The sequence below is a fragment of the Castanea sativa genome, chromosome 5 (genome assembly GCF_040712315.1).
Source record: "Castanea sativa cultivar Marrone di Chiusa Pesio chromosome 5, ASM4071231v1".
NCBI classification, from domain to species: domain Eukaryota; kingdom Viridiplantae; phylum Streptophyta; class Magnoliopsida; order Fagales; family Fagaceae; genus Castanea; species Castanea sativa.
Window position 1 is genome coordinate 69,285,521 of NC_134017.1, and position 24,679 is coordinate 69,310,199.

The 24,679-nt window shown below is 31.6% G+C and overlaps 1 protein-coding gene across 2 annotated transcripts; it reads right to left on the reverse strand.

The window, feature by feature from the left end:
* Positions 1 to 1,354: 1,354 nt before the first annotated feature.
* Positions 1,355 to 7,875, reverse strand: LOC142634510 (beta-glucosidase 46-like). 2 transcript variants are annotated; one of them, XM_075808822.1, is made up of 12 exons: positions 7,637 to 7,875; positions 7,458 to 7,524; positions 7,311 to 7,369; positions 4,719 to 4,794; positions 4,275 to 4,349; positions 3,989 to 4,076; positions 3,624 to 3,876; positions 3,394 to 3,509; positions 3,021 to 3,276; positions 2,837 to 2,939; positions 2,639 to 2,747; positions 1,355 to 1,776 (listed from the first exon to the last, which is right to left on the reverse strand). In XM_075808822.1, exons 1-12 carry the CDS (start codon positions 7,790 to 7,792, stop codon positions 1,551 to 1,553), a joined length of 1,584 nt encoding a protein of 527 aa, XP_075664937.1. In that variant the 5' UTR covers positions 7,793 to 7,875; the 3' UTR covers positions 1,355 to 1,550. The 2 variants fall into 2 exon arrangements, with proteins under 2 accessions (XP_075664937.1, XP_075664936.1); XM_075808821.1 differs by having other exon boundaries at positions 2,639 to 2,759.
* Between the last annotated feature and the right edge of the window lie 16,804 nt (positions 7,876 to 24,679).

Here is a 24,679-nt window from a genome sequence, read left to right on the forward strand (position 1 = left end):
CACCGAAGCAAAACTCCACGGGGTAATTTTAAGGTCACCACTCTCAAGAATCCACTATTATCAATCACAAGCGGTTACAAGTATAAGGAATCTTACCAAACCCTTTAGTCTATCCCGAAATACCAATCTACAGTTGAACCCTTACCCTAACACCCAATCAGACTTATATTGTAGCAGCAATCTTTCCGTTCAATGCATGAATCCTAGTACGTGACTAACCAATGATGCATGGATCTCAGTACGTGACTAACTCACCAACTTGAAGAAGATTGTTGGCTGCAAAGTTCTTCAGTTCCTCAACAATGAAGATCAAGATGCTCACTGGTTACAAAACCCTTGGTGTAAAGACGCAGTAACTTTTTTAGAGAGAATAATGAACTAGGGTGCTTTGTACATGCATTCTCTTTACATTATTTTATATAATGGCCTTTAAAATGAGCCTTATATATGTTCAGGGTTGTGAGAAAAGAAACCCTATACAAATACATAAACTTGGCCCGAAAATCAGATCTGAAAATTTTGATTTCGTAAGTATCAACAGAAACAGCTTATGTCGAGCTTCTGTCAAGCTTCGACTTTAATTCTCGATAGAAGTCCTTCTATCGAGATTGCTGTCGAGCTTTAATGAACAACTTTTCTTTACTTGTTTCTTGGTCAGATCTTCATGGCTTTAATACTTGACTTAAACACCATGTTTCTTGAAGTCCTAAACCCATCCTAGATCTACTCAATTACAAGTAAAGTGCATTTTGTCAAAGAATTTGCCAATTACATAAAATATGTCCCTAACAAAGGGTTCAATCCCATCAAGTAGCAAGAAGTGAAATTCTCAATTTTTTTGGTTAGATATGGTCGGAATCGAAAGGTGAGACAACAATGTTAATGAAATTTGTTATTTAACATTATTTTTGGAACAATTTAGTTAGTTGTTAAGTTTGCAAAATTATTTTGCAAACTAGCATCTCGAGGCTCTAAAACCCAAGTCAAGTGAAAGAACTCAAGTCTCTCTAAACCTTGAGTGTGCTTCTTAGTCTACTTCTTTTGTCTTTCTCTGTATGCTCTATAGAACTCAAGTTTAAGAGACTCAAGTTTTTTTACTGAACTCAAGCCTCTAAGACTTAAGATGCTCATTTGTTAAAATGTTTCAAAAACATGCCAACTAAAGAAATGGTTGCTAGAAGCATGTTCAATGGCAAACTTCCTCCAACAATTTTTGTGGTTAAATTAAACATAAAGTATGCTTGATTTATATCTATTTGAGGACTTAAGTGTTTTTATGACGATATTTTGCCCTTTTTAAGCGTTATGTGGTGAAGGAGAGGCTTGGGTTTCTATTGGGAGTTACAACTACTCGTGATGGAATAGAAATATATTAAGATATTTACACATTGGTTGTACATGCAAGGTTCACTTAAAGCAGAAAATTTACAAACTAGCAAGCACCGAAGTAATAGCAATTGCACCAGAAAGGAATAGGCAAGCAATACGGAAAGACTAATGTGCTAGAGACACAAAATTCTGACACAGCTTGTTTGAGGTGGCGTTCAGCTTTAATTTCTTGTAAGTAGTTGCTCTTGAGGTGCCCCATCAGCACTAAAATTGTGTGCCTTATGGTTAGCAATGAAATCTTTGTACCAAGTCGCTGATAGTCTTCTAGTTCTCTTGAGAGTGGCAAAATCAACATAATGAAGCCCAAACCTAATGGTATCTCCATCTAGCCACTCAAAGTTGTCAAGCAAGGACCATGCAAAAGACCCTCTCACATCTGCTCCTTTCCTGATAATATTACCAAGTTAAACACAAATCAGCTAGCCTTGAAACATCTCATTAGAAATGTTAAAGATATCGGGTTGACTAGACTCAAATCTATTGTTCAATTCTACTTGGAGTTCAAGCAAAGAAATCCTAGTTAAATTGCAAAAAGTTCTACCCTAGTTTAAAGTATGGTTTGTCTAGTTTTAGCCTACCATAAATACTTATCAAGCTACTATAAGTTCATTGTAATATACAGTTCATATGGTAAAGATGCAACCATTAAGTGTTTTCTCCTAGGATGTAGGTCTTTAAGGCCAAACTATATTAATTCCCTACTTTCTCTTTCTTTATCTTATCTCTCTATGATAATATTTATTTTTCTTATTTTATATTTTCCCAAACGCTTTAACATTGTATCAGCGCCATGTTTTATCTTTTCTAACGTGATATAAAAACCATGTCTCATCTTTTTCTAATATGTTTTGTCTTTCTCTTGTGGATGTAGGTCCCTAAGGCCATACCACATGAATTCCTTGCGTTGTCTCTCTTTTTCTTATTGTCTTTTTATCCTTTATATTTTCCCAAACACTTTATCATGGTATCAGCTCCGTACTTTATATTTTCTGACAGGGGAAAATCTCACAATTTGTCAGAAAACACCAGAGAGGAAAATATACAAAATTGTTGCAGGTTATGTCTCTTCTAACAGCTTAAGCTATATAGTGGAGAGGCTAAAATAGTACATAAACTGATAAACCCATCTAAACAGTATAAGATTCCTTAACAGTGAGTACTTCCTAGTTGTTTTTCAAAACAAGATAGAATACAAAGCATAAACATATGTAAAACGTTTAGTGCCAATGATGGCTTCATCTTCTAGTACCTCATTGCTGTTGCTAGAGCATCTAAGTATCTGCTCATGTACTCCACTCTCTTGATATCATGAATTGAATTTTCCATGGTGGAATGGGGATTCTCCTTCTCACAAAACCCTATTAGGTACGCTAGAATTATATAAGAACTTTTTAAACACATAGAGCCAATATTTATTAGAGACTATAAAAGCTTAATTTGCACTCACCATTTTCTGTTATAAACAATGGAACGTTGTTATATCTCTCTTTTATATATGTCACCATCTTTTCCATTCCTTGAGGATAGACAAATAGCCAGTCAACTGCCGTCTGCATCAATATGGAGACTTAGTTATTTAGCAAAAATGCATAGTTGTGGTAATTTTGAAGAGTGAGATTATATATTCATACCGGCTCTCCAATGAAGATGTTGTTCTTTTTAGCTGTTCGTAAAGCAAAACCTTCTGTTCTCGAAGCTCCTGGTCCAGGTTCACACGGGGAAAATATACAGTCTTTTATATAAAAGCTGGTGTATTGATTGATGCCAATGAAGTCTAATTTATTCTTCAGTAACTCCAAATCATGTTTTGAAAACATAGGCAAGTCAGATTGAAGAATTTCTTGCATCTCTATTGGATATTTCCCACGTATAATTGGGTCTAAGAACCTGCATTAAACTTCTAGATTAAGTCAGAGCAGTGCCTCTATTATGAATGCAGAGTTCTAAAGAAATCAATGTCAACAAGTTTTTAAATTGTGGATCATTTAATGATGATTTATTTACCAGTTCATGTAGAAAGATTTACCCCTCTCAGCTGCTAACTTATCTTCCCAGGAGTCACTAATAGGTTCATACCACATAGCATTCATAACAATTCCAATGCTACCTCCTTGTTTTTTCTGGATGTTGAGTAAGAAGCATTTCAGTAAAGAAAAAAACTGCTTTATTGTTTCATTCATTATATCTCCTAAAGAGTGTTGCATCAAGGACTTAGAAGACACTGACTAATTTACCTGGTATTTGGTTCTATAAATACCGACAGCAGCAGCGTGGGATAGGATCATGTTATGAGCCACAACAAAAGGCTCTTTCTCTGAATCTCCACTGCTACAATTCCCAAATGGCCAGGAGCAATGACATGGTGGGTAAATCCCTGACCTGTAACCGCGAATCGCTACTACATTGGGCTCATTTAAAGTGGACCAGTACTTAACCCGGTCCCCAAAGAATCTAAAACATATATCTGCATAATATTTGAAATCCTCCCTGAACAAATGATTTTATTCCATATAAGAGGTAGTCAATCTCATATAAATTAAGGCACAGATAGCCTAAGTAAACCGTTTCAGGACTGCAGTAAGAGAGTGCTGCCACTTACTGCACTTTGGAACTCAGCCAAGCTCCATATTTGTCTTCAAGCTCCTGAGGAATGTCATAATGAGTCAATGTCACGAAGGGTTGGATCCCTGAAACCAGAATATGAAAATTAATAGGGAAATCAGGAAATATATGTTTTCTTTTTTTGTAAGTGAAAATTTTGTTTACCTATGTCACAATGTGGTATGTATTCACAAGTGATCACATTTGTGAAAATTGCGAGAGTAGATTATAAAGCGAAAATGACTTGGATGAACATACAAATTGTGGAAGTTGAAGTGATCGACCTTTATGCAGAAGAGCGTTTATGAAGTTGTTATAATGATCAATGCCAGCTCTATTCACTTTTCCAAATCTTCCTTCTGGTTTGAAGAAAAGGTAGGTGTGAGAGATAAAAAGTGTTAAATTATCAATTATTCCAAAAGTATATATTATTATGAAATGATAAATTTAATTATTTAAACATATAATTTTAAAACGCCTTCTCACACGTGAGCTCAAACTCTATTTTAATAAGTGAGACTCAACACATGAGATTTTAAATTAGAGGTAGTGTGTGGAGGAAACAATGATCAAACTCAAGACCTCATGCCTTGATATTATGTTAAATTACTGATAGTCCTAAAATCTTAAATTACCGAAACTTTTGGGACAATCAATAATTTAACAAAAAGACCACTCCCTTAATCAAGTTAGAAGGTCTTTCCCTTAAAAAAAAATGAAGAACTTACTGGGTAGAATTCTTGCCCATGATATGGAGAAACGGTAGCTGTTGACTCCCATAAGATCCATGAGATATAGATCCTCCTGTTTTCTCATAGCATAGCAAAGCATAATGATCAGTTTTGTTTTTAAAATTTTCATAGTTCGAACTATTTAGTTACTTATGAATAGTATTAACAATGGGAAAATTTGACGGATACACAAAGGACATTGGTTTAGAAAATGTTTCTAGAAATTTTTTATAGAAAAAGAAAAAAACAATTGACTTTTTTGAAACATTTATATATTTTCCATAAAAGCGGTATCAAAACTTTTTTAAAATTGTCTATTACCAAATGCCTTAAGCACCTGTTAATAGAACCTTAAACTAAAAGCCTAGAAGATCATTGACAAGCCTTATTACAGTACTATGGGACGTCCCTTGTTCTGCCACAGTATCAAAATACGCTCTATTTCTAATGTTTGGAGAGATAGACAACGTCTTTCCAAATTCTAATAACTCCATTATATGTTTTGGATTAATACACTTCATTTCTTGCTAATGAAGGTCCTCTAAGTAAGAATAATTATAGAATATTCTCAGAGTATCATAAATGTATATTCTTCCATTCTCACATAATTGTGAGTCCCTCTAATTAAATTCATGGTGGGACTTTCAATTCATATGAGAGTGAAAAGTACACATTTATGATACTCCCAAATATTCACTAATTTTTCTCTAAGGGACCCACATAATTGTAGATCCCTCTAATTAAATTCATGGTGGGACCTCCACTTCATATAAGAGGGGAGAGTACGCATTTATTGTACTACCAAAGTATTCAATAATTTTCGTTTAAGCAGTATATTTGCAACAAAAAAAACAGTTGTAGAGTCTGCTTTGCTCAAATTATGTCTAGTTTCAATTTACATGTCTTCAGGGCGTAAAGCCTTTTCAGCTCTTTAAAACACAAAAGTCCTAAAGTATGTTTCTTTTAAATTATTAAAGTGAGCTCATAATCATGGGGTCCTTTTCTATCAGCCAATCCCTTTAATATATAGTGGGTTGAAAACTGACCTTATCAGCACAAATAATTCAATGAACCATGATTTATTTAATATAGATGAGAAAACAAACAAGATCTCTAAATTAAAATATAAAAAAAGTGAACTTACAATAAGATAAAAGTGCATGACAATGATATGTGTGCCTCATAATTTATCAATTAGATTTTATTAGTCACATACTTCTGAGAGGTAATAGAGATGAGAAAACAAAGAAGATCTCTAAATTAAAAATTGTGAACTTACAATAAGATAAAAGTGCATGAAAATGATATGAGTGCTTCATAATTTATCAATTAAATTTTAGAGTAAATTGCAAATTACACACTTAAAGTTTGGAGGTGATTGGATTTTACACTCTAAAGTTTTATAATTTAGATTTTACTTCCAAAAGTTTGGAGTATTTGGATTTTACACTCTAATGTTTCAGAACTTGAATTTTTTCCCCTAAAGTTTAGGGTTGTTTGGATTTTATACCTCCAGATTTTAAAACTTTTGGGTGTAAAATTCAAATATCCCAAAACTTTAAGGAGTAAAATCCAAACACTTCTAAAATATAGGGAGTAAAATTCAAATTTTGAAATATTATGGTGTAAAATCCAAAACCAAACTTCAAGGGGTAAAATCTAAATTCTAAAATTTCAAGGTATGAAATCCAATCACCCTCAAACTTTAGGAGTATAATTTACAATTTACGCTAAATTTTATTAGCCACATACTTCTGAGAGGTTGTCACATCAACATCATCAACTCTCTACGTCAATTTGGAAGGACTCACACATGAAGAAAAATGTGTAAAATTACTTATTTTTGCTTAAAAATAACTTACACTAGTGAGTGTATAATTGTGTAAATTTATAAATTTGCTACAATAATCTTTACACCAACATTTTTCATTTTGCATTGAATTTTTTTACTCTCTTTACTTATCTCGAGGTTGAAGGAAGATAGTAATTGGTGAGGTTGAAAGAAGATAGTAAATGGTGGTTGCTATATGTGATGAAAGATAAACAATTAAAAAAATCAAGAAAAATAAATATTTTAATAATTAATACAAAGTAAAATAGATAATTTGACATTGGATGTTTTGAAAAGTGAAAATGTAAAATAGTTATTTTTTTTTTTTAAAGTAGGTTCTTATGCTTCAATAAATAGGAATGTTTGCATGAATTGATACAAATGCTTTGATCCCCATCAATATTTGCACCTGAGAAATTTTCTAGACAAATGCCACAACTCTAATATGATCAACTATGAGTGCTAGGGAAAACGTAAAGTGTACATGTGAAAGTGGAAAGCAATTACTCATAACCAACCATATCAAAATTGTGGTAAAAGTTGTAGTATAAAAATTACCGTAGAAGAACAAGAACTCTTTCACCTGGATTGTGTATATCATTTTTACTTTATATAACTAAGCATGTGTTTGCTTCTCTCTCTCTCTCTAACACTGGCCTTGCGCTTATATTGAATTCAAATTAAAAACAAATTCATCGTTAACATTCTCATACAAACAAAAATAACAACAACAACAACAACAAAAGGACTTGAGTTACTGGATATCGATGGTACTGGTCAACAGCAATATCTCCATTACTCCCATCCATGATTTTACCTGTAACATACAACTCAAACCATCAGAGGAAAAGATTGAAAGGGGAAGGGGGTGTTGAAGAGCATTAGAACAGAAAACATATGCTAACCAGGCTTATGAGTGAAAACATCCCAGTTATTAAGTCCTTTACCATAGCTCAAGAAAGCTCCTTCAAACTGAAAATGAGATAAAACATAAAAGTATATTGAAAAAAAAAATCTGATTAGTGATTAGTATGTTTGAATGAACTTTAATTTTGAGAGAAGGGAGAGAGAGAGGCAAGAAAACCTGATAAGAAGAAGAAGCTGTTCCAAAGAGGAAGTTGCTTGGGAACTGAGATGATTCAATACTTCCTTTTAGAGATATGGTATCACATGTTGCCACTAGAATTGGGAAGCACATATGAAATACAAAGAAAGCATGCAATACTAATGAAAGTTCCATAGTAGTTAATGCTATTCCAAATAAATTGAATCCTTTTTTAGAAAGAAAGAGAAGTAAAAGTTACTCTAGAGAACTTATTATGTAGTACTATCTTGTTAGAAAATGAGAATTTATGTTGTTCAAAGGGTAACAATCAGAAAGAGAATCTAAATGTGATATACATGACACATTGCACTGTTTGAACGGACAAAAGTGAAATCTCCCCCAAAAACCAACTCCCTTGATTGTTGCGTTTGGAAATTTACTAAACCATACATGCAACTATCATTAGGTGGCTGGATAATGAATTATTGTTACTTCATTGACATATTCTTGAAATAATGATTTTCATCACTTTCACTTCACATCAACTACATAGCATAGAAAAGGCGATTAAGTAAGCTTCTTCAAGTAGCAAGCACTTAAAAAAATCTTCTATATATAACTTGTGGTTAGGAGCGGTTAGAAGCCTAGGACTAGTAGAATTGTGCGACTTTCATTAAGAATGCATTAGTCTGCAAATAATAAAATTGCGGGGTCGCGGTCACACAAGTCTATGACAAAGAAAAAATGTATATTTGAAATTGACTGGGAAACAGTGGCGGCACCACCTTATGGCTACCTTTAAAAAAAAATTTGGGACCACTCTGAGAGTATGTTTGGTTGGAGTGAAAACAAAAAGGATGGAAAATAAGAATGCATTAATGTCACACAAGTCTGCAAATAATAAAATTGCGGGGTCACAGTGTCACACAAGTCTATGACAAAGAAAAAATGTATATTTGAAATTGACTGGGAAACAGTGGCGGCACCACCTTATGACTACCTTTAAAAAAAAATTTAGGACCACCCTGAGGGTATGTTTGGTTGGGGTGAAAACAAAGAGGATGGAAAATATGGTGAAAAATGGCATTTTTTATCGTTTGGTTCAGGAGAGAAAACAAGAAAGACAGATAATGGGGAGGAAAATAATCCCTCCTGGCCCACATTTTTTATCCTCCCAAATTGGGAGGAAAATGGGGAGGAAAAGATGCTAAATGATGTAATTTACACAAATACCCTCCCTTTATTGCACTCACCTACCCTCTCACTTTCCCACTACATTTATTTCTTATATATTATATAACAAAGACATAATAGTCAATTTATATTAACTACATTTTCTATCCTCCCATTTTTCTCTCTAACCAAACAAAAAAGTTTTTCACCCTCCCACTTTTCCACCCCTCCAACCAAATACACATGAGGAAAAACCAAATCATTTCTATCCTCCAACTTTTCCATTCTCCCACTAATTTTTCATCCTCCCACTTTTCCACTCCTCCAACCAAACGAACTTTGAATTTTTTTTATGCCAAGAAATTAAATTTTGGTCCATAATTTGAGCAACTTAACAATATATTGGGGTCTTTCAAGCAAAAAGGAAAAACTCAAAAAAAAAATAGAACTAAAATCTTTTTAAAAAATTATAATAAAACTACTACAGGCTAGACAGTGGCTTAATTCCTTCGACTAAGCACACTGCCCAATACAACACAATTTTCAACCTTTTATTATTTTTTATTACAGTATTTTTTTTCCTCATCAGACATATATTACTTACTTCTCATTTTTAATTATTTTTTCTTGTTTATTCTTAACCACACATGTTTTCTGTCTCCTCGATTTTTACACTTCATACTTTTAAATTTTATCACATCTTCATCTACACTTTTATATCTACGTTTTGCCTTCCTCCTTGTTCATAACTTCTAGTGCAGCAATACCTCTTCTCAAGTTTTAAGTCTCAAATTTCTCAATACGATTTTTTTTAGCTGTACTGGTACTTTTGATCTTTTTTTTTTTTCCTTTTAAGGTTTTTTGGTTTACAGAATGCAAATTTGTTTTGGTTTTAAGAACAATTTTTTTTTTAAAGCACAAATTTCATGCTGGCCGAATCTTGAATTTCGGCCGATATTTACCAAAACATCCCAAAATACCCGAAATAGATCGGAATGACTCGAAATGTTTTCCAAAGTAGAATAGGGTGGGTTACTATTCTGGTTTTTTTATCGGCACGGTAATTTCCGGCTGTTACAGTCGGAATGGAATTGAATTAATAACATTGAATCAAGCCTAATTACCTAAAGGCTAAAAAGAAATAAGATTATGTAATTTATGATTCTTAAAAAACATCCTGAACAAAATATTTGAAGCAGTGAAGTTAATTCCGTACCGTACCGGCCGGTATGGCCGGAATATTTCGTGCCGGTGCTTGGACTGGTACAGGAACTGGGTTGATTCGTACCGTCTTAAATACCGGTGTGTTTCGGCCATTTCGGCGGATTTCAGTGCTTTTCGGCAGTAAATTTGCTCCAGACCGGTACAAACTGAAATGAGTTTTCATAAATAATAATAAAAATTCTACTTACAGTGCCTCTTCACCATTGTTGAACCTTCATCCACCAGTGAGATATTGTCAAATCTTGAGGCTGAAGCTCGCTGCCATCCCATAGTAGCTTCTTCAGTTTTTTTCTCTTCCTTGTTGTCACTCTTTCTTTAGGCATTTCTGGTCTGAGTTTCTAAACATAATGTTAGCAGAGAAACCACTTTCTGCTAAGGGGCGAACAAACCTTCATCAAAAAGATGACTTACACTTTTTTACGCCTATCCACTTTCTCATTCCTATTAAAAGTTTTTTTTTAATTGTTATTTAATAAAAGTTACTGAGGGGCAGACAAACCAACATGGTTTATCTGCCACTCTTTGACTTTTTTATTTTTTAATTTTTGATTTTTGTTTTTTAATTTTTTAGAAAATCATTTACAATTTACTATTCTTTTCTTCTTTACCACTTCCACGCAGAAGGCTTACTATGTTTTTTAATTTTTTTTAATTGAGTAGTGAAATGTGCTAGGCATTAGCTTAAAATAATTTGAACAAAAGAGATAAAAATTTGAAATGTAATTAGATATATTAATATATATATATATAAAGTTTTTTATATGTGTTGCGGTAAATCCGAAACGGTACACCGGTATTAACCGGTATTCGAAATATATCGTACCGGTGGCCAAACCGGTACAGTCTCCGATACGGTATTAACTTCTTTGATTTGAAGCCGCCATTGCTGAGAAACATGATGTTAGCGAATGAGAGAGAAAGAATTGATCATTAAACTTGGGAAGAAAGAAAAGGTATGCATCTAAAATTATTGCATGATGTTGAAAAGAGACTTGGCCTTGAAATGGCAGGGATAATTTCCACGATGTCTCTATTTAATATCAGGGGCGCTTTTTGGCTCTTATGTTCCACAATATCGCCTCAGTTAAATTTTCAGAGATTTGTATTTGGGTGAAGCTTGTGTCCAAGATCTTTTTACATTGGACACCATATGATTAGGACACATGCCCAGTTTTAAATATTTTTTCATATCTTAGCATCTTCAATGCAAAAAAGCATTGAACACAAGCCATATCCTTTGTATTTGGTAATCTCACACAATCATTGATCAGAAATTATTACCTCAGTTAGATTTAACTTACATCTTGTAACTGTTTTGCCATAAAATTAAGAGAAAGTTTACCAACATAACTTTTATATCACAATTTTTGTCCTAATTTTAAAGTGATTAGTGATAGATGAGAAAATATTGAGTTCATGCAATTTCTACCACTTTAGGGTGTGTTTGTTACATACACTTAAATACATGTGTTTTATTGTATGAAAATATGCATGAAAATATAGGTGAAAAAATATTTAAAAACACATGTAATATTATTTAAAAATTAAAAATTATTGTTTAAAATAGTTTACCCCCCCCTTCAATCATTCATTTCGTCACGTTGCGGTTAGAGTTGCGGCGACGGAGAGAAGACCTATGACATTAAAGTTGGAAGAAATTTCTAGAGAATTTATTTGATGGTTGGAAAGGACCTCTTTCAGTGATTGTAGTGGCCACTGTCCCCTCAAAGTGCAAACAGTGATAACGACTACTTTTTGGTTGATGCCAGATGGATTCTAGCACCTCCTTGATACTTTTGATATATAAAATTGAAAATATGAAAGTTACTGTTATAAACTTATAATTTTATTACAAAATTTATACAAAACTGATATATCGAATAATGAAGGTGATAAGTTTCAATTTAAAAAGTAATGTTACACACAAATTATTTTATAATATTTTTATAAATTATTGATATAGTTTTAGTATTTTTTAAATAATTATTATATGTAAAAATGTGATATTAGTAATAGGCCAATATTAGAACTAGTAAGAATTTGTCAAATCAGCAATTTAAAAAAATATTGTAAAATAGTTTATATCTATAACATTACTCTAATTTAAATGGAAAAAGTTAATACCACTTTTATGAGTAATATAAAAAAGTTGTCAAAAAGTAATGTCCATAAGGTATCCATTAACTTTTCTTAGTAAAAAAATGTCAATTTTTTTTGTTGATTAGTGACACATTAATTTGTAAAATCTTTTACAATGTGATTTGAAACTATGGTTTCTGCTCTATAATAATTGCTCTTTACAATTAAATTAAGACACTAATAGGTTATAAATATAAATAAAAATTTTAAATTTTTTAAAAATGTCAAGATACCAATTAGAGCATCCTCAATAAGGTTGTTAAATTAACTAAAAAGTCAATTTAGCAGCCAATACCCTAAAAATAACTTCTACAGCAAAAATTGCAAAGTTAAAAAAAAAAATTAAAGTTTGAGATACAGTTAAAAATAATAATTTTTTAATGTTTGGGTGTTAAAAAATGTATTTTAATGTATTGATAGTTATGTTTGTTATTTATTGTGTTAAATATATTATTTTATTGTGTTCTTTATATTATTTAAAAAAAATATTCATATATAGTGCAATGAAAAGTAAGCACATGCTATCAGAAGGCATACAAACCAAGGTTACCGATATCGTACCGGCCGGTACATACCGTACCGGTCAGTGCACCGGTACCGGTACACTTTTATTTTGTACCGGAAAAAATACCGGCCGTACCGGCTGCGTACCGGCCAATTTCAAGCAATACCGACCGGTACCAGCCGTACCGGCCGGTATAGAAAAAAGCCTTTTTTTTTTTTTTTTAGTTTTGTAACTTTTGAATTTTTATAAGGGCATAATGGTAACTTATTTACATTAACTTATTAGTATTATTTGTTTTCTTAGTATGTAATGAACAACTAAGTTTTCTATTTTTTATATTGTGTTTTTTTTTTTCTTTTAATTGATACTAAAGTCTAAAATTATGAATAATTTGTTCTGAATTGAGGTAATGTTTTATGATAAACTTTTATATTTACTATAATATAAGTGAAATATTATATGCTTATAAACATAGTTCTAGAGATTTTGGTGTGTGTGTGTGTGTATATATAAAATAGCGGTAAACTCGAAACGGTACACCGGTATTGACCTGTATCCGAAATATATCATACCGGTGGCCAAACCGGTACAGCTTCTGGTACAGTATTGACTTCCTTGATACAAACTTGTTTAGCCAAAAAAAGAAGGCAAACAAACTTGTTCACGCAACACAAGTCACAACATCCTGAATGGCAGCTTCAATATCACTATCATATTTATCACGAGTATCAAGTGGCTAGAAGATGCATATCCGGAACATGTACTACACTTTTGTACTCTTCTTGCAAATTATTGGAGACAGATCCTTAGTAAAACTGGGTCAAAGACTCAAAGTGCTTATGTTGATTTTCATTAATGTCATAGTGTCAAATCTTCCTGACCAAAAAATAAATAAACAAAAACAAAAAAAGAAATTAGACGATAGATGATTGAAACAATAATGCCACAGGACATGATAGTCTAATAGCATTCGCATTGGGTATCTAAAAATTATCTAATTTTATCATCATCAACTACTTTATTTATTATACAATATTATTTTATAATACATTCAATTTTTCAATTTTTATTTTATCATGTAACATATTAAAATAATATATCTATACAATAAAATAATATAACCCAAACCCATCACTATTCTCTTCCATCTCTCTTCCCCTGCCACTACAACCACATGTTCCCACGACCACTAACGTGAACAAACCCAAAAAAGCTACTAAACTCAAACAAACCACCACTGCCTCATTGCCTAAAAACTAAACTTCCAAGTTGCTAAATGAAAGATTTAAACAAAAACCAATTAACCTATTAAGCAAAAACTCAATCTTAAAATCAAAAGAACTCTATCAATCAAATTAAACATTTAAAAACAAAAACCCAAAAGCAAAAAAATCATCGGCGAGCTTGAATACAAATCCCAGTCATTGGCGAGCTTGAGCAGACCACCATCAAAGACGAGAAGATTAAGCCACGAGACCCACGCCCATTCACTAGACCCACGCTCACGCCGCCAGACCTACGCCCACGCTAGAAAAAAGCCACCACCGTGAGTCCGCCGGAACCCCACCTTTAAACCCACCACCGGACTTCTTCACCACCTCCCAAAACCCATTGCACTCGGTCCTTGTTGAAACCCACGAACTGGTGTTGTTTCCGAAATTATCGTACGAAAACAACAGGCTCAGCGCGTTGCTCGTCAAGTGGGTTAACGAGTCCAAAATCAATATCGTCTCGTTCATCAAGATCGTGTCATTTGCGTACTTGAGAGCTGACCAACAATCGTATTGGGAGAGAAGAGAAGAGCTCATCCAAGCTCTAGTATTTTTGAGGTTGCCATGTGGGAGGGCGTCATTGGTGGTGATAGAGATCTAGTACTGTGCATTGTTGAGAAGCTAGAGAAAGGTGTAAGAGAGAGGGGCTTGGAAATTTCTGTAGAGAGGGGAGGAGATGAGGTCTGGCGAGAGAGAGAGAGAGAGAGAGAGAGAGAGAGATGAGAGAGAAAAAGAGATTGATAGTTGCTATATTACCATCGTAAATTCACGATAATACTGTAGCAAAATTGTAAATTGTTTGATATTAAAATATTTCAACCTATGACATTTAAGAAACCAGATGTGAATGCTCTAAGTAGTGTATATGACCAAAGTCTAGCCAAAATAGGCAAGATTGTTCAGCGCACTTTTGTAATCCAATTTCAAATGACATCATAAGTATAGCATACCATTTAAGATTTATAAAAAATTAGCGATTTATAAAAAATTAGCAATTTATATAAGGATACCAAGTTTCTGGCTTAAGAGTTTGTAAGAGCATCCACATTGATGGAGCTATAAATTTATTTATTTGACATTACAAAAAGTTATTTTATTTAATTTATCTTCTCACTTTACAAAACATCCAACAGTGGTTTTACTTTAGCTTTTAACATAATAAAATAATATAAACAACACAATAAAATAATATATCCACTACAATAAGTAACCATCACAACCACTATTGCAGTTGGTTTGGCCTTCTATTTTTCTTCCGATCAAACACACTAACATGCAAATTTGCAAAAAAAAAATCAAAAAATTCACAAAATTTCAATTTGCAAAACCTATAAAACAACCCAACATATCAAATATAAAAACTGAAGAGAGCTGAGAGTCATTAGCTGAAAAATAGCGTGCAAGGGAGAAAGGGGCAAACAAAAAACACAAAACAAAACAAAACAAAGAAGAAGAAGAAGAAGAAGAAGAAGAAGAAGAAAACAACGTGCAAGAGAGAAAGAGGAAAAAAGAAAAAGAAAAAAGAAGATGAACGTGCAGGAGAGAGAGAGTGTGGAAGTGTAATAAAATAATATTTTTGGTTTAGCTTTTTTGCTATAGTGGACAACTATAGATGGCTGAGAACTGTAGTAAGAAACTAAAAAATTTTAGCTATGATATCACTATTGCAGCCTATTTTTTTAGTATTGGTGATGCTAAAAATAGCAATAGCTATTTTTAGCACAACCAGTGCTAATGTTCTAAGTCAACATGATTCCAAATTAATACATATCAACACAAAAAGTCAGAGATGATATACACCCTTTTTTTAGTGTTTCTGGAAATATTGGGAGAACTATTTATTAATATGCAATACAAAGAACATGTATATCAGAGCCATGCATTATGAAACCTTGCTTTTGAACCCAAGAAGTGGTACCAATATATGATGGAATAAAAAAAAAACATTGAACCGTATTAGAATAAACTGAATTATGATTTGAGCTAAATAAAAATATGTTGAAAAATAAATGACAGTTTCTACGATTGAATTAAAGTCATGAAATCTCATACCAAAAAAAAAAGTCATGAAATCTAAATTTAATTTCAAAATAGCATATTGCCTAAAGATGTGCACAGTTGCTAAAAAACAGAAAACAAAAGGATTGAAAATAAAAATATGCATAGATTGGTTAAGAATTTAAGCTTATAGTCTAGAATTAATTCAGATAAGCCAAAACATTTAGAAGGTGGTCACCTCCAAGGGAATTGCGTATAAAGAATGCTTCATCCTTGATCATATATATCCGTATATAACTTATGGACAAAGTTTAGCTACAAAACTAGTTATAGTCTAAAACTACAACCTTACTCAATAAAATAAATATTAATACATATTTTGAAAAAGTAACCGTTGAATTGCACGTTCTTTACACTCTTAATATACATATCAAATTTTGTGTCAGTCGGATATTATTTACTATATAATCTATAAGCTTATATTTTAAGCATAATTTTAAATTACAAAAATTTGCAATTTAAACAATTTATTGATGACATAGCCATTAATCTTTAATTTTCTTAAAATTTTGCAAGCATGGAGGATATAAGAATAAGATATAATCTAATTGTGGATTTGTCAAAATTTACCTCCAATAAAATGATATTGAGTAAGGTTGTAGTCTACTGCTCAAAAAAAAAAAGAGTAAGGTTGTAGTCTAGGACTACAACTAATTTTATAATTAAACTTTGTCCATAACTTATTTAGTTGGGTGGCGCACAAGTTTCAAATGTATAGAAGTTGTATCCAAACACACAATGCCACTATGTCAAATTCCATTCAAACGATAGCTGAATTGGGCAAGGCTCTCGTGGTGATGGCCCTTAGATTTCTCACTCTCTGTCAATCTAAGGTTTTTTTTTTTGGTTAATGTAGCATTAGAGAGTGAGATGGTGTTTAATTTTTTTTAACTTATTTTTCACAGGACTCCTCAATTTTATCGGTATTGTAAAAAAATAAATAGTTACAACAAAATTAAGAAAATTGATTCCTTGTCTTTTGCAACAAATAACTCTTTTGGCACAAAAATTTTAAAAATTAGATATGACAAATGGCATAAAATTAAGAATCCAATTAAAACCTAATTGAATTTTCTCTTAGTTTTTGCTATTAATATATATATAAAGATGTGTTGATGTTAAAATAAAAGTTTTGATGTTTGATGTATTATAAAGTGAGGTGTTAAAATAAATAAAATAGTATTTTGAATTACTAAAAACTATATATTTTAACAATCTTGCTCTGTGAATATTCTAAAGCTTATGCAGTAAAATTTATAGTATTTTTTAATATCACTCATTTAATATTTTGAAGGTCCCAAATTTCACTCTAGATATTTGGTGGCCAAGACTTTGATAAATATATGCAGTGTGTATGTATACAGTAAAGTATTGGCTAGGGCATTCATTCAGTGTTCTTATGCATTGAATGGGATACTGAGCCAGCATGTACCCATTTTAAAACACATGTCATGCTTGTGTCACCTCCATTGCAATATTGCTTGTGTCATCTTTTTTTGCTTATTGAACTCTCACATGTGTGAGAGTTCAATAAGCAAGAAAAATCTTCAGCCTATTTCTCTAGTAGTCAAGTTAGTTCAAAGCCTTTTTGACAGTTATTTATTGTTTTGGTTAAAGTTGCGGCAGCGGAGAGAAGACCTATGAAATTAATCCGAAGAACCACTGCACACCCTTAATGCGATGGTCACTCCACAAGTATAAGTGCTTGTGGGGTGTAGGGGGCAAGGGTCGAGGTTCAAATCTCCAGGAGGGAGCTTCAAACACATATACACTTAGATTAGGCTAAAGTAGAATTCTATCTTGTATCAAAAAAAATTCGAAGAAATTTCTAGAGCATCTATTTGATGGTTGGAAAGGACCTCTTTCAGTGATTGCGGTGGCCCACTGTCCCCCTAAAGTGCCAACAATGATAAAGACTACTTTTTTGGGATTAAGATCAGGTGTACTAATCTAATTGGTTTTAATGGCTGAGATTGATAGTTGCAAAAAAGCAACTTCTAATCTCAACCATTTATTAAAAAAAGTTTAAAAAAACTTTATGAGAGGCAAAAAAAAAAAATCAAAGTTGAAAAAGTAAAAAAAAAAAAAATGTGAAACAAATAAGGTGAATTGCACCGGTGCAGTATCTAATCCACTTTTTTGGTTGATGTCAAATAGATTGTAGCAGCTCCTCATGATGTTTTTCATATATAAAATTGAAAATATGAAAGTTATTGTTATAATTTTATTACAAAATTTATACAAAACTGAAATATCAATAATGAATATGATAGGTGTCAATTTAAATTGAAAAAGTTAATACCACTTTTGTGAGTAATATAAAAATGTTGTCAAAAAGTAATGCCAATAGGGTATTTATTAATTTTTTCCAAAAAAAAAAAAGGTCAATGTTTTTTTTTGTTAATTAGTGACACATCAATTTATAAAGTCTTATATATTTGTATACACACACAATGTGATTTAGAAACTATGTTTTCTACTCTATAATGATTGATATTTGTCAAAATATTAAGACACCAATAGGTTATAAAGTCAAGATACCAATTAGAGCATCCTTAATAAGTTGTTAAATTGACTAAAAAGTTAATTTAGGAACCGATACCCTAAATATAACTTCTACAGCAAAAAAGACGAAGTTAAAAAAAAAAATTTTGAGTTTGAGATACAGTGAGCTGCTATAGATAGCAGCTCGCTGTAGTTTAAAACTCAAAACAAAAAATAACTTTCTAATGTTTGGGTGTTAAAAAAATTGTATTTTAACGTGTTGATAGTTGTGGTTGATATTTATTGTGCTGTATATATTATTTTAACAAAATATTCATATATAATTAAATGAAAAGTAAGCATATGCTGTATATCAAAAGGCATACAAACTTGTACACGCAACACAAGCAAGGTTGTCAATATCTAATCCACTTTTTTGGTTGATGCCAGATAGATTCTAGAAGCTCCTCATGATACTTTTCATATATAAAATTGAAAATATGAAAGTTACTGTTATAATTTTATTACAAAATTTATACAAAACTGAAATATCAATAATGAATGTGATAGGCGTCAATTTAAATTGAAAAAGTTAATACCACATTTGTGAGTAATATAAAAATGTTGTCAAAAAGTAATGCCCATAGGGTATTTATTAATTTTTTCAAAAAAAAAAAGGTCAATTTTTTTTGTTAATTAGTGACACGTCAATTTTTAAAGTCTTATATATTTGTATACACACACAATGTGATTTAGAAACTATGTTTTCTACTTTATAATGATTGCTCTTTGCCATCAAATTAAGACACCAATAGGTTATAAAGTCAAGATACCAATTAAAGCATCCTTAATAAGTTGTTAAATGGACTAAAAAGTTAATTTAGTAACCGATACCCTAAAAATAACTTCTATAGCAAAAAAGACAAAGTTAAAAAAAAATTTTGAGTTTGAGATACAGTGAGCTACTAGAGATAGTAGCTTGTTCACGCAACACAAGCAAGGTTGTCAATATCTAATCCACTTTTTTGGTTGATGCCAGATAGATTCTAGAAGCTCCTCATGATACTTTTCATATATAAAATTGAAAATATGAAAGTTACTGTTATAATTTTATTACAAAATTTATACAAAACTAAAATACCAATAATGAATGTGATAGGTGTCAATTTAAATTGAAAAAGTTAATACCACATTTGTGAGTAATATAAAAATGTTGTCAAAAAGTAATGCCCATAGGGTATTTATTAATTTTTTTCAAAAAAAAAAGGTCAACTTTTTTTCAAAAAAAAAAGGTCAATTTTTTTTTTTTGTTAATTAGTGACACATCAATTTTTAAAGTCTTATATATTTGTATACAAACACAATGTGATTTAGAAACTATGTTTTCTACTTTATAATGGTTGCTCTTTGCCATCAGATTAAGACACGAATAGGTTATAAAGTCAAGATACCAATTAAAGCATCCTTAATAAGTTGTTAAATGGACTAAAAAGTTAATTTAGTAACCGATACCCTAAAAATAACTTCTACAGCAAAAAAGACAGTTAAAAAAAAAATTTAGTATGAGATACAGTGAGCTACTAGAGATAGTAGCTTGTTCACGCAACACAAGCAAGGTTGTCGATACCATATTGGTACCGGCCATACCGGCCAGTGGTATTGTACCGGTACGTATACCGGTATTGAAACGCTAAAATTTCGTACTAGTTTAAATACCTGTCAATACAAAAAAAAGCTTTTTTTTTTTTTTTATTTTAGTTTTGTAATTTTTGAATTTTTGTAAGGGAAAATGGTAACTTATTTATATTAACTTATTAGTATCATTTATTTTCTTAGTATGCAATGAAAAATTAAGCTTTCTATTTATATTTTGTTTTTTTTAATTGATGCTAAAGTCTAAAACCATGAATAATTTGTTCTGAACTGAGGTAATATGTAACATCCCAACCTAATTGCATATTTAATTGTATGGGTTTATATGCTTGTTATAATCTTAATTACCTTGAGTGCATAAAACTTTGATATTGTGAGAATATAGAAGATATATTCTCTTTTAACGTGGTAGAAAGGAGTTTTATAAAGGTAAGGATATGTATGCAAAATTATATTGTTCTTTGGGCCTTTCTAGAAATATAAGTTTTTAAGGGGTAGAAAGTAAATTTTAAAAAAAAGTGGAAAGATGAGTCATCAGCTCACTCTCCCTTAGCTTACACGTGGCCCACCCCAAAAGTCCACTTCCCTTATCTTATCTTCTTAGCTACATCAAAAAGTTCAGTCCCTTGTCTTCTTTCTCTATTCCTTTCACTTTGTATCTATTTGGATAGAATTACCTTGCGACTACGTTTTCTCCCTTTTTTTTTTTTTGATCCATGCGCAACAACTTTTAGGAGACAGTGCACTGTTTTGCGTTTTGTGTCTTTGTTTTCTTTCTCTCTTTGCTCTTACACAACTACACCTCTCTGTCCCTCTCTCACCAAAACAATATGTACCTCTCTCTAAGAAGAAATTAAGAGCCTGACACTAAAGTTTCAGCTTCAAAATTTGTGGATAAGTAATAAAAACCTCATTTGATTTTGGATATGTCGATAGTATAATTGTTTTGTTTATTTTCCCTTCTTTATTCTTTAATATGATTTTAGAAGTTAAACTTGTGATTCTGTTTTAGTAAGTTGAAAGATTGATGGTGTTATGGTTTATTGGATGCTTGATAACATATCTTAATGTTTATAGTATTGGTATGAAAATACCCAAATGAAATGAAGACCAATTGCATTTAGTTGATGATTCTGTCAGAACATGCATTGAAGCTGTCACTGTGACAGATTTGATGTTTACCACAAGAATATTCTATATTAAATCATTTTCTGTGAATTAGGTGGCTAGGAGTAGTTTTTATGAATCCTAAGACAGATATAGTTATAATGGAAGTGGTCTCACTGCATTTGGATTAATACAAAAATAATGGTTTAATTTCTAAGTTGCATAAATTTCTGTCAGGATAGATTTGAGCATGTTGCTTTGTACGATTTTTAATAAATCATGATTTTATACTTTGACTCTGAAATTGATACAGTATATACTAGACATCCAGGGGAGCAGCTTTGTAAAATTACATGACATTTGGATGTGTTTAGATAGCCCATTTGTATTTTACAAATGAGGCATTTGCTTCTGAAATGAGCAGTAATGTGAATTTAATTTTGAAGTTATGGTGAATGTTTTGAGCTATAATTTAATGTGCTTATCTTTTGGTATGTTTATATCATAGAGGAATTTTTATGCCTTGGTTTCTCTATGTTTTGGTATGTAATGTGTTTGATGATTGTACCTTGTTTTTGGGGAAACTCTATATGATAGGAATTCAGATTATATTAAGTTTGAGAGTTAGGTTGTGTTTGAGGTATAAGTTTATATATTTAAGAAGAGTTGTTAGTAATAAGTTTTGGTCTTTCATTTTGGTAACGAGAACAAGAACATGGACACTTGAGTTCCTCTTGTACAAATCTCTCGCGTCTTCTGTTTTCAGGTAAGGGATATGTGACATGTACGTTTGATAAGTATAAGAACTATTTAGAAAATTATTATGCATCAAAACCTTTTAATTAGAGATATTACATATAAGCATGATTTAAGTAAAGATTTATGTTTGCGACTTATTGAATCCTATGTATATGATAATTTTAGCATATGGATGCTATTACTCATATCACAAATGTAATATTTAAAGAATGAAATGGATATGCTACTGTTATAAAATATTTATGTAAAAGTATCTGAAAAATATAATTTTTAGTTACTCCATTGTTATGATCTGAACTCAACCAGTAGGGGTTATAGTAATGGTATTTTCATGGAGATTTTGATTGGCCATTAAAAGTGGGACTAGCTCTGCTGTACCTGCCCTTGTTGGTAACCACCAACTTGTGGAGGATGTCAACCTATCCCCATGGTTTAAAATATGTATTATGACATGATTCTTGAATTACCTAGCATTGTGAGGAATGCTGGATGCCTGGCACTATGTGCTGAAAGCCTCTCAAAGTTGTGACAGACTTACAATTATACTGACAAATATGTATTATAAATGAGCTATTAAACTATTTGAAAGTTATAAGAAAAGTATGTTGAATTATGTTTATGTTCCTTATTATGTCCTTTTGTTAATATATGAAAGGAAAATGAAGTATTTTCATTTGAAGGTTCATAAGTTATTTTAAGAACAATATGAATAGTATGAATGCTATTTTATCAAAGCTGGCATATTCATAAAATATTTGATTTACATGCATTCTTATCAAAGGCCTATGGAGCTTAAAACCTTACTGGGCTTCGCAGCTCACTCTATTATATTTCAGTATACAGGTTCTTCTTAGAAGCAGCGAGAGTATTAGAGATCACAAGGATTCTGTGATTCTCAATTGTTAGATTGTATAGTCTTTATATATATATATATATATATATATATAGTAGTTTAGCTCTTTTGTTGTTTAGGAGGAATCAAGATGTAATTCAGAACCTTAGTTTGGTTTGAACCCCAGTTGTGTGTCTTTGGGGTTGAGTTTGTAAATAAGGGTTTTTGCTAAATGTTTAGCTATGTAATATTTGCATGAATACCTAAAGTTTCAGCTAAGTGGTAATCTTGCAAAGTTCAAATAAATGAATTTTCAAGGTTTTCATCATTTTTATATATTATGGCTTTTATGCAAGAAAATAAGCAAATATACAAGAAACAATTCTTGATAAGCACCTTCAATTTATGTTGGTTCGTGTTAGTATTAAGGTAAATTTGATATTAACATGCTGGTCATGTTCTAAATTCTAAAGTACAGGTTTGGGTCGTAACATAATATTTTATGTTAAACTTTATATTTATTATAATATTTTATGGTAAACTTTTATATTTATTATAATACACACACGTGTGCGCGCACGCGCCCACACACATTTATATTTATAAATATAAAAAATAATGATAAACCTAAAATGGTACACTTATATTGACCGGTACTGAAATATATCGTTCCACTAGTCGAACCGGTACAACCTCCGATACAAGATTAACTCCCTTGAACACAAGTCACAACATCCTGAATGGCAGTTTCAATGTCACTAGCATATTTAACATAAGTATCGAGTGGCTAGAGGATGCATCCTCTATCAATCTAAGTTTTTTTTTTAATTTTTTTAAATCTAGCATTAGAGAGTGAGATGTAACTTTTTAACTTATTTTTCACCAGACTCCTCGATTTTTTCGGTGTCGTAAATAGTTGCAGCAAAATTTAGAAATTGATTCCTCGTCTTTTGCAAAAATAATTCTTTTGGCACAAAAATTTTAAAAATTAAATATGACAAATGACATGAAATTGAGAATCTAATTGAAACCTAATTGAATTTTCTCTCAATTTTGGTTATTAACATTTATATAGATGTGTTGAATGTTAAAATAAAACTTTTGATGTTTGGTGTATTATAAAGTGAAGTGTTAAAATAGATAAAATAGTGTTTTGAGTTGCTAAAAGCTATATTATTTAGCAACCTTACTGTGTGAATGCTCTAAAGCTTATAAAATAAAATTTATAGTATTTTTTAATATCACTCATTTAATATTTTAGTGGCCCCAAATTTCACACTAGATATTTGGAATTTGGTGGCTAAGACTTTGCCATATATATGCGCCGTATATGTATACAGTAAAGTATTGGGTAAGGCATTCATATAGTGCTCTTGTGCACTAGATGGGATACTGGGCCAGCACGTAGCCATTTTAGAACACATGTCATGCTTGTGTCATCTCCATCACTGGGCCACCGAAAACAAGTGAAACGACTCAAACCTGTATTTTAAGGTTTAACCCCCCACATTCTGTTGAGACCTTGTCTCTTGGATTCTTTTCAATCACAAGGCCTTGTGAGATAACAAAGATTACGCAAGTTGAGCTAGCAAACACAAATACATATAGAATACAAAATATTTGGGGTTTATTTAGTTTGGACTTCAGACTTTGAAGTGATTTTGATTCAACCCATATTTTGATTCAACCCAAGCTTTGCCTATAAATTCTTGTTGGCATCAATGGAAAATGATATCCGCCTTTACAACCCATATTTGAGAAATCAAGCTAGGTAAAAGTGGATTTAATCAAAGGTGGCCAAAGCCTAATCCCTAGCATATTTCAGCTGGTAAACTTACATTCAGTTATTCATCGATCCCATGCAACTACAATAAATC